The 10,409-nt window shown below is 55.4% G+C and overlaps 1 protein-coding gene across 2 annotated transcripts; it reads left to right on the top strand.

The window, feature by feature from the left end:
• The first annotated feature begins 459 nt into the window (after nt 1-459).
• DVL2 (dishevelled segment polarity protein 2) lies at nt 460-10,362 on the top strand. Of its 2 annotated transcripts, none has more exons than XM_073004668.1 (15): nt 460-923; nt 4,847-4,916; nt 5,216-5,361; nt 5,492-5,589; nt 5,704-5,839; nt 5,970-6,060; nt 6,204-6,273; nt 6,433-6,572; nt 6,661-6,737; nt 7,652-7,719; nt 7,914-8,042; nt 8,162-8,293; nt 8,428-8,607; nt 9,062-9,280; nt 9,388-10,362. In XM_073004668.1, the coding sequence occupies exons 1-15, from the start codon at nt 730-732 to the stop codon at nt 9,837-9,839; spliced, it is 2,202 nt and encodes a 733-aa protein (XP_072860769.1). In that variant the 5' UTR covers nt 460-729; the 3' UTR covers nt 9,840-10,362. The 2 variants fall into 2 exon arrangements, with proteins under 2 accessions (XP_072860769.1, XP_008008287.1); XM_008010096.3 differs by having other exon boundaries at nt 461-923; nt 5,492-5,601.
• Nucleotides 10,363-10,409: the final 47 nt, after the last annotated feature.

The following is a 10,409-nucleotide window of genomic DNA, read 5'->3' as shown; positions in this document are numbered from 1 at the left end:
GAAGACTAGCTGGACGTGGTGCTGAAAGCCACCTCTCACCGTCCAGTCTAAAGATGGCACAGCACTGGGCCTCTCCCACCCCAAGATACTTGAGTAAGCCACCTCAGAGCTTCCATTGTATTTGGCCCTCCCCACTCGAGTCTAGGAACCCCCACAATCCCCACCTTCACTCCCTGCACGCACACTTCTGCGGGTCAGAGTTGCTTGGCGCTCCCGCCGGGGTGGGGTAAAGCCGGGTGGGAGCCGACTGTCCGCTTCTTGAGGGCACAGGCCAGCTTAGCCTGGGTGCTAGGAGGACCTCGGCTGGGGTACACCTTTGGGGGCTGGGAGACCGTTGCTGAAGGCAGCGATCACGTGGCGGGGGCACTAGGAGGAGTCACGCGGTCACGTGACTGGGAGGTGGTCACGTGACGGGGGCGGCTGAAGAGCGCGGGGTGGGCGGGTTTAGGTCACGTGACATGAGGAGAGGTGGGCGGGGATCTGGAGGACGCTCGCGTTGTCGGTAGCGGTGGCGCGCGGCGGCCGCTGAGACCGCGGCTTTGAGTCGCACCTCGCGGCCCGCCCCCCGCCGCCACCCTTGCCGACCCCTGCTTTTTTCTCTTTGCTTCTCTCCAGTACTGGGTCCGTCCTGTCCGCGCTGGCGCGTCGGTTTGCGGGTGTGCGCAGGCGCGGCAGGGGCCATTAGCCCCTTGGGTGGGCGGTGGAGCCCGGGAGCGCGCGGGCGAGACCATGGCGGGCAGCAGCGCTGGGGGCGGTGGGGTTGGGGAGACGAAGGTGATTTACCACCTGGATGAGGAAGAGACTCCATACCTGGTGAAGATCCCTGTCCCCGCCGAGCGCATCACCCTCGGCGATTTCAAGAGCGTCCTGCAGCGGCCCGCGGGCGCCAAGTACTTTTTCAAGTCTATGGATCAGGATTTCGGGTGAGCGCAAGGCCTAGATAGGACCGACGGGGTCTTTGCTAGAGTGGATTGGGCGACGTGGAGGGGCACACATCTACTTCGGGCCACACTAGGATTTTCTGGCCTGTGGTGGAGCAGATTGTACCATGCTGAGGTAGGTTGACTCTCCCAGGGTGGACAAGGTTATGCTTGGATAGATTGAGGCACACGGACAGACTAGGATATCCTAAACCAGATTAGAGAAGATTAGGCTCTACTGGAATAGGTGGGGGCATACCGGTTAATTTTGGAGTGTTCTAGACTGTACTGAGTAAATTCATCTATCGTCTGGTCGTTTAGTACGTTCTCAGGAGTCCTGTAACGCCTGTAATCTCAGCACTTTGGGAGGCTGAGGCGGGCGGATCACGAAGTCAGGAGATCGAGACTATCCTGGCTAACACGGTGAAACCCCATCTGTACTAACTAAAAATACAAAAAATTAGCCGGGCGTGGTGGCGGACGCCTGTAGTCCCAGCTACTTGGGAGGCTGAAGCAGGGAGAATCGCTTGAACCTGGGAGGCGGAGGTTGCAGTGAGCCGAGATCGCGCCACTGCACTCCAGCCTGGACGACAGTGCAAGACTCCATCTCCAAAAAAACAAAACAAAACAAAACAAAACAAACTTGGGCCATTATGGACTCTACTGGGCTGTATTGGTTAATCCTGGTTTCTCTTGGGGCAAGACATGGTTTTATTGGAGCACTCAGTATGGGGGCAGACAAGGCTGTTGGTGCCCATGCTAGTACAGGTAGCTGTATTGGGGTATTCTAGTCTATATTGGTGCAGACAGCTGCGTGTGGGGACATTGTAGGCTGTGCTAGAATAGATTGGGCTGTCCTAGGGTAATTTGGACATTAAGGGCTGTCTTGGACTAGATTGGCATGTAAATAATGCAGAGAAAACCCTTTTGTGTTTATGGTTTTTGGGGCTGAGCCCTCTCTGGGTCCTCAACTTCCGCTTTTTTTTTTTTTTTTTTTTTTTTTTTTTTTTTTTGAGACGGAGTCTCGCTGTATCGCCCAGGCTGGAGTGCAGTGGCCGGATCTCAGCTCACTGCAAGCTCCACCTCCCGGGTTTTTACGCCATTCTCCTGCCTCAGCCTCCCGAGTAGCCGGGACTACAGGCGCCCGCCACCTCGCCCGGCTAGTTTTTTGTATTTTTTAGTAGAGACGGGGTTTCACCGTGTTAGCCAGGATGGTCTCGAACTCCTGACCTCGTGATCCGCCCGTCTCGGCCTCCCAAAGTGCTGGGATTACAGGCTTGAGCCACCGCGCCCGGCCTTTTTTTTTTTTTTTTTTTTTTTTTTTTTTTTTTTTTTTTTTTTCTGAGACGGAGTCTCGCTCTGTCGCCCAGGCTGGAGTGCAGTGGCGCAATCTCGGCTCACTGCAAGCTCCGCCTCCCGGGTTCACGCCATTCTCCTACCTCAGCCTCCCGAGTAGCTGGGACTACAGGCGCCCGCCACTGCACCCGGCTAATTTTTTTCTATTTTTTAGTAGAGACGGGGTTTCACCATGGTCTCGATCTCCTGACCTTGTGATCCGCCCGCCTCGGCCTCCCAAAGTGCTGGGATTACAGGCGTGAGCCACCGCGCCCGGCTTTTTTTTTTTTTAAAGACAGAGTCTCGCTCTGTCGCCCAGGCTGGAGTGCAGTGGCTGATTTTCGGCTCACTGCAAGCTCCGCCTCCCGGGTTCACGCCATTCCCCTGCCTCAGCCTCCCCAGTAGCTGGGACTACAGGCGCCCACCACCACACCCGGCTAATTTTTTGTATTTTTTAGTAGAGACTGAGTTTCACCCTGTTAGCCAGGATGGTCTCGATCTACTGACCTCGTGATTGGACCGCCTCGGCCTCCCAAAGTGCTGGGATTACAGGCGTGAGCCACTTCGCCCAGCCCAGCCTCTGCTTTTTTGAAGGCAGGCTGGATTAAGTTGAGATAGCATGGGTTTTAGAAGAACTGAACAAACTGGACTCTAGCTAGAAAGATTGTTTGATATGAGAAGGGTGATACTATCTTGGGAGTTATCTTGGCTTTAAGTCAAGGTTCTTCTAGTCAGCAATGCAATCTTGGACAATTAATTTAAATTTTGTGTCTTGATCTCGTCTGTGACATGGAGAAAATCACAGAATGAAATGGTTAGTTCAGGTGTGGGGTACATGGTAAATTCTTGGTGAATGGTAATTGTCATTAGTATTGAGGCTGACTACTCTATAAAGGTTATGGTGATACAGAGTAATTTGTCTTAAGAGTGGACTGAGCTATGCTGAGATTGTGTTATGTTGGGAAGAATCCTACATGATGCTGAGACAGATTGGTAGTGACTGGGCTGTGTTGTCACACTGACAGCAAATGGATTAAGTTGATATATATCCTGGCTCTTATGACCATATTAGGCTAACGGGTTAATTAGACAAGGTGTCCTAATTTGGCGGCAAGGGTGTGTGTGGAAAGAGAGAGAAACAACCCGGGCAGAGAGTCTGATGCTTTATACGTTTATTCATTTAGTTGACAGTATTTGTTAATGCCTAAGTGTCAGTGTGTGGTGTGTGGCCAGGACATGGTGTTGATCAGAGCAAGTGTTCATGGTTTGATGTCGTGGTCAAGAAGAAGGGGCAAGTCCAGTCCACCACAGGGAACCCATTGGAGAGATGACCCCAAGGCTGGGCTTTGGGATCTGTCAGGCTGAGCAGATTGCTTCATGCCGAATTTTGTGCCAGATGAGGCACAGGGGAATGGGAGCGCCACCTTGCTCTCTCCTTGGGAGCTTTCAGTCTAATGAGGAGCTTCCATTGTTTGTTTGATCTAATGGGTGGTTTTGTTTTTTGTTTTTTGTTTGTTTGAGGTGGAGTCTCACTCTGTCACCCAGGCTGGAGTGCAGTGGCGCAATCTCGGCTCACTGCAACCTCCGCCTCCTGGGTTCAAGCGATTCTCCTACTTCGGCTTCCGGAGTAGTTGGGATTATAGTGTGCACCACCGTGCCTGGCTAATTTTTGTATTTTTAGGAGAGACAGGGTTTCATCATGTTGGCCAGCTCCTGGCCTCGGGTAATCCACCCACTTTGGCCTCTCAAAGTGCTGGGATTACAGGTGTGAGCCACTATGCCTGGCCTCTAATGGGTGTTTTTACTCAAGAAAGGACAGTCTTCTGGAAATGAATTAGTGAAAACTAAAGGAAAGTATAAAAGTAGAGACTTGGTTGAGGACCGAAGCCTTTTTTTGGAAGGTTTTTTTTTGTTTGTTTTTGTTTTTTGAGACATTCTTGCTCAGCCGCCCAGGCTGGAGTGCAGTGGCACAGTCTTGGCTCACTGCAACCACTGTCTCCTGGGTTCAAGCGACTCTCCCGTCTCAGTCTCCTGAGTAGCTGGGATTATAGGCACCCACCATCATGCCTGGCTAATTTTTGTATTTTAGTAGAGACGAGGTTTCACCATGTTGGCCAGGCTGGTCTTGAACTCCTGACTTCAGGTGATCTGCCCACCTCAGCCTCCCAAAGTGCTAGCATTACAGGCGTGAGCCACCGTGCCCGGCCTTTTTGGAAGGTTTGTAAGGAACAGGGATGGGGTTGAGAGGAGGCTACCAGCCAGTCTCATTAGATAGGTATCTTAGGCAGCTGCATCAGCATAGGGGATTGCCTTCGAAATTGTACTGAGAGGTTTGAATCAGACTCAATCAAGTCTTTGGAGCAGCACTACACCCCTGAGGGTGCGTTAGGGAGAGGAGAAATAAGGAAAGGGGATTGAGTTTGGAGATTTCTTAGGTGTCAGAGTGAGTTCTTTCAGTGTAAGAGAAGACCTGAACAGGGTGGGAGAAAGTCAGCATCCTGGAGCCGGGTGAAGATTGGGAGGAACTTTGATGGGGGTGGGGGTGGGGGTGGTTGGTCCAGCTCACTGACCTCCACCTTGTCACTTGGCAGAGTGGTGAAGGAAGAAATTTCAGATGACAACGCCCGCCTCCCCTGCTTCAACGGAAGGGTGGTATCCTGGGTAAGAGGTGCAGACGCCGAGGGCTGGGTCCCCTCTGCATTGCCAAGCTTCCCCAGGCCTCAGTCTGTTTCTGTAGCCCTCTCCCAGGCCAGGTATTAGCAGCCCTGGCTCTTTACCTCCTATCTGTTTGGAGAGCCAGCGAGAGGCCCTCAGCCTTCTCCTTCTGGAGTCTCTAATACTTGCTAGGTTATTTTGCTCTTCTCCAGCTCTCTGAGGCCCTTTCTCATTCTTTCACTTACTGCAACCGGTCACACCCCGACTCCCAGGTGAGCCACTGTTTATTGTTTGCACCCTTCTAGCTGGTGTCCTCAGATAATCCCCAACCCGAGATGGCTCCTCCAGCCCACGAGCCTCGGGCAGAACTGGCGCCTCCAGCCCCACCTTTACCCCCTTTGCCACCGGAGAGGACCAGTGGCATTGGGGACTCAAGGCCTCCATCCTTTCAGTGAGTCCTTCTGATTCTTGACTTCGAGGGAGGGAAGTGAGGAGGGAACCCAGGCCTTTTGGTAGGGTACGCCTGGGATCCGGAACCCTGTTCTCCTGATGTGGATTGGAAACCATCTCTGCCTGTCCAGCCCTAATGTGTCCAGCAGCCATGAGAATCTGGAGCCTGAGACAGAAACCGAGTCAGTAGTGTCACTGAGGCGGGAGCGGCCTCGCAGGAGAGACAGCAGTGAGCATGGCGGTGAGGGGCAGGCCTGGGGGCCGGGAAGGGCTGGGCCAGACCCCAGCCTTGGTGGGGTGAGCAGGGGGAAGCTTGATTCCTGAGCTTCCTGTCCATATGCAGCTGGGGGCCACAGGACTGGTGGCCCCTCAAGGCTGGAGCGCCACCTGGCCGGATATGAGAGCTCCTCTACCCTCATGACCAGTGAGCTGGAGAGTACCAGCCTGGGGGACTCGGACGAGGAGGACACCATGAGCAGGTAGGGCTCCGCACAGCTCTCCCCAGCGCGCCCAGCCCCCTTTCTTCTCCTCCAGTCAATCCTCTCGTTCTTTCTCTTTGCCCCGTGACCACTTTGACCTATGTTTGCTTTCCTTCCAACCTCCTGGCAGGTTCAGCAGCTCCACGGAGCAGAGCAGTGCCTCCCGCCTCCTTAAGCGCCACCGACGGCGGAGGAAGCAGCGGCCACCCCGTCTGGAGAGGGTGAGGGGTTCCCACGGGAAGGCTGGTGCTGGGAGAAGGTGGGGCATAGGCTTTGGTTTGGGTGGTGCCTGGACACTGGCAGCACCCCAGGGTTGACCCTGGGTTATTGAAGGGCACTCTAGCTCCTTCTTTTCCCACCACAGACATCGTCCTTCAGCAGCGTCACAGATTCCACCATGTCTCTCAATATCATCACAGTCACGCTAAACATGGGTATGGGGAGAGCCTGTGGCTAGGGCGTGGGGAGGGCCTGGTCTCTAGGGTTCCAAGGGTCCTGCGGCTGGGGCTCCTCTCCTCACATGGCCTCTCTCTCTAGGGTTCTGGGGGTCCTGCCGCGGGGGCCTCCTCTCCTCACATGGCCTCTCTCCACAGAGAAGTACAACTTCCTGGGTATCTCCATTGTGGGCCAAAGCAATGAGCGGGGAGACGGAGGCATCTACATTGGCTCCATCATGAAGGGTGGGGCTGTGGCGGCCGACGGGCGCATTGAGCCAGGGGACATGCTTTTGCAGGTGTGCTGGGGTACGGCCACCGAGCTGCCCTGCACGGGAGCCCTCAGCCTCTCCCACCATGCCTCTGACCCACTTCCCCTGCTTCCAGGTGAATGACATGAACTTTGAGAACATGAGCAACGATGACGCCGTGCGGGTGCTGAGGGACATTGTGCACAAGCCTGGGTAAGTTGCCAAGCAGGTTGCAGGTCCTCAGTCCTCTTTTTTTCTCTTTTATGTTTTGTTTTGCAATTTTAATAAGTAGTAAGGCGCAGTGGCTCATGCCTGTAATCCCAGCACTTGGGAGGCCGAGATGGGTGGATCACCAGAGGTCAGGAGTTCGAGACCATCCTAGCCAACATGGTGAAACCCCTGTCTCTACTAAAAATACAAAAATTAAGTGGGTGTGGTGGCGAGCGCCTGTAGTCCCAGCTAGTGAGGAGGCTGAGACAGGACAGTCACTTGAACCCCAGGGGGCAGAGGTTGCAGTGAACCGAGATCACGCCGCTGCACTCCAACCTGGGCGACAGAGCGAGACTCCGTCTCAAAAAAAAAAAAAAGTGCTAAGACATAACGTTCAAAGTACGTGAAACAAATGCGTGACGTATCAAATACTACTAGAGTGAATATCCGTGTCACTGCCACCTAGACCATCAAATAGGAGATTGCTGATACTCTAGAACTTCCTCCCCAGATGTCCCTTCCTGCTCCCAAATGCCTCCCTCCCCCGGGGGTGGTCACTCTCCTGACTTCTTTGGCTATCACCATAATAGAGGAGAGCTTTGCCTCTCTCGATAGTTACCACTCTCCCGTGTATCCTTGAACAGCACGGTTTCATTTTACCTGTTTTTGGTCTTCCTGTGAATGGAATTGTACAGCGTGTACTCTCTTGTCTCATTTGGCAGTATGTTTTTAAGAGTTTTCCATGTTGATGAGTCATCCGCATTGTGGTGCCTTCCACCCTCACCTTCTCTAGCCCAGCCGCGACGTGCTTGCTTCTCCCTCTCTTTGTGTCTCTTAATCCATCCTTGCTTCAGGCCCCGACTCTCCTGAGGCCTCCTCTTCCCCTGCGCCCTTGACTGGACTTCTCTTCCCCGTAGCCCCATTGTGCTGACTGTGGCCAAGTGCTGGGATCCCTCTCCTCAGGCCTATTTCACTCTCCCGCGAAGTGAGTGACACTCAGGGAGGGGGCCTGAAGTTGGGGGTGGGGGCTGGCCAGGAGGCTGGGGCTGGACCTCTGGTCATGGGGAATGGGTGGGAGGAGGGTCCAGGCAGAGGTGGAACAGGAGGCTGAGTCAGGGAGGGACTGGGCTGGCTTTTGGGGACTGAGAATGGGTCATTTTGGTGCCATCTTTGTCCCAGATGAGCCCATCCAGCCAATTGACCCTGCTGCCTGGGTGTCCCACTCTGCGGCTCTGACTGGCACCTTCCCAGCCTATCCGGGCTCCTCCTCCATGAGCACCATTACATCTGGATCCTCTTTGCCTGATGGTGAGCCACCAGCCCACCGCATCCCACCCTGCCAGCAGAAGGCTGTCCTGCAGTGGTCTGACCCATTGCCTTTGTGGGAGTGATCCCTGACTCTGATTCCCTGTGGTCTCCTCTGCCAGGCTGTGAGGGCCGGGGTCTCTCCATCCATACGGACATGGCATCGGTGACCAAGGCCATGGCAGCTCCAGAGTCTGGACTGGAAGTCCGGGACCGCATGTGGCTCAAGATCACCATCCCTAATGCCTTTCTGGGTACGACTGGGTCCTGGGCAGGTGGCTGGAGAAGGGGAGGAGGAGGCAGCCAAAGCTGGGAGTGGCACAGGCAGAGGCGAGAGCAGGAGTTGGAAGGAGAACCTGAGGCCTTTTTCCACTGTGGATGCTCCCAGGCTCGGATGTGGTTGACTGGCTCTACCATCACGTGGAGGGCTTTCCTGAGCGGCGGGAGGCCCGCAAGTATGCCAGCGGGCTGCTCAAAGCGGGCCTGATCCGACACACCGTCAACAAGATCACCTTCTCTGAGCAGTGCTATTACGTCTTCGGAGACCTCAGTGGTGGCTGTGAGAGCTGTGAGTCCCTCTGCCCCAACTCTGGGAGTGTGGCTTTGCCTGCCTTGTTCTGCCTCTCCAACCCTAGACCTAGCCCAGAAACCGCAGCCAGGGCCACCATGGATGGTCGAGCAGCATGTGTCCCACACTAGGTCCTGCACTGGCCGAGGATGGGGGCTGGCATCCATCCATGCGCTGCTGGACAAGCCACGCGCCAGGTGCAGGACTGTGTCCACCGGGGGAAGGTGCACATCCTCCTGAGTCACACAAAGACTTGGGCTAGTGGTGGCCCTGGCTGTGCCCCTGCCCTCATGGCAGAAGTAGATGGGAGTTTCCTGTCAGAGACCCCTGTGAACCCGTTTTGAGCCCCATCGTGGGTGGGTCTGGGAGAACTTTCCAGTTCTTCTCCATTCGGTGTCTTGGGGCCTTAGCCTCTTGAAGCAGTGATTTCTTCCTCGCTTCCCTTGTTTTCCAGACCTAGTCAACCTGTCTCTCAATGACAACGATGGCTCCAGTGGGGCTTCGGACCAGGATACCCTGGCTCCTCTGCCTGGGGCCACCCCCTGGCCCTTGCTGCCCACTTTCTCCTACCAATACCCGGCCCCACACCCCTACAGCCCGCAGCCCCCACCCTACCATGAACTTTCATCTTACACCTTTGGTGGGGGCAGTGCCAGCAGCCAGCACAGTGAGGGTAAGTCATCCCCACATACCTGTACGGCCAGGGTCTGAGGGTGGATCAGAGGGGAGCCAGGGAGGAGCCTGGGTGAGGACTCAGTTGCCCCTCCCCTCCCTCCACAGGCAGCCGGAGCAGTGGGTCGACACGGAGTGATGGGGGGGCAGGGCGCACAGGGAGGCCCGAGGAGCGGGCCCCCGAGTCCAAGTCCGGCAGTGGCAGTGAGTCCGAGCCCTCCAGCCGAGGGGGCAGCCTTCGGCGGGGTGGGGAACCAAGTGGGACTGGCGATGGGGGGGGCCCTCCTCCATCCAGAGGCTCAGCTGGGGGTGCCCCTAATCTCCGAGCCCACTCGGGGCTCCATCCCTATGGACCACCCCCTGGCATGGCCCTCCCCTACAACCCCATGATGGTGGTCATGATGCCCCCACCCCCACCTCCAGTCCCTCCAGCAGTGCAGCCTCCGGGGGCCCCTCCAGTCAGAGACCTGGGCTCTGTGCCACCAGAACTGACAGCCAGCCGCCAAAGCTTCCACATGGCCATGGGCAATCCCAGCGAGTTCTTTGTGGATGTTATGTAGCCCACTGTGGGGCCAGGCTTGGCCTGGCGCTCCTGGTGTGTGACTGGGTGTCCTGGCCATCATGTGCTTGCTCTTACAGTGCCTGGGCTCAGCCTAGCAGCTGCTGCCATACAGGAGATTGTGGCCACTGTGACTCTCACCAGCAGTGCCTGGTTCCTCCCCCTTCCCTCGGGTAGACAAGGGACCTTTGATTATTTTTAGCTTTGTTTTTTTTTATAAGTCTTTTTTGGGGGTTAAAATAGAGTTTCTTACATTTTTGGGACTTTTTAAATAGGCATTTTCTCTTTTATATGAAGAATCCCGTCCGTTGGGCCCCTTCTAACCCCAGAATGTGACCTCCTCCTCCAGTTACCCATAGCCCTGCCCTGTGCAGGTTTGGGGGTGGTCAGTGGTACCCTGGGGTTAGGCACCCTAGACAGCAGCCTGAGGAAGCTGGGAGATTTGGGCCATGTAGCTGCCTTTGTTACTCTATTTATTTTAGTCACTTGTATAAAACACCAAATAAAGCAATAGAGGCAAACTCCCCACGCCTCTGGCTCCTTTCTTTGGGAGGGAGGCAGGCAGCAGAGG

This window comes from Chlorocebus sabaeus, chromosome 16, assembly GCF_047675955.1.
Source record: "Chlorocebus sabaeus isolate Y175 chromosome 16, mChlSab1.0.hap1, whole genome shotgun sequence".
In the NCBI taxonomy this organism is placed as follows: domain Eukaryota; kingdom Metazoa; phylum Chordata; class Mammalia; order Primates; family Cercopithecidae; genus Chlorocebus; species Chlorocebus sabaeus.
Note: the sequence above shows the minus strand (reverse complement) of the source record. Positions and strands in the feature narration are given on the sequence as shown.

Excerpts from the sequence above, each read along its gene's own strand:
- DVL2 (XM_008010096.3), top strand. The coding sequence starts at position 730 with ATGGCGGGCAGCAGCGCTGGGGGCGGTGGGGTTGGGGAGACGAAGGTG. Across the intron at positions 6,738-7,651 it reads GACATTGTGCACAAGCCTGG|CCCCATTGTGCTGACTGTGG; the intron begins GTAAGTTGCCAA and ends TCTTCCCCGTAG. Across the intron at positions 8,608-9,061 it reads CAGTGGTGGCTGTGAGAGCT|ACCTAGTCAACCTGTCTCTC; the intron begins GTGAGTCCCTCT and ends CTTGTTTTCCAG.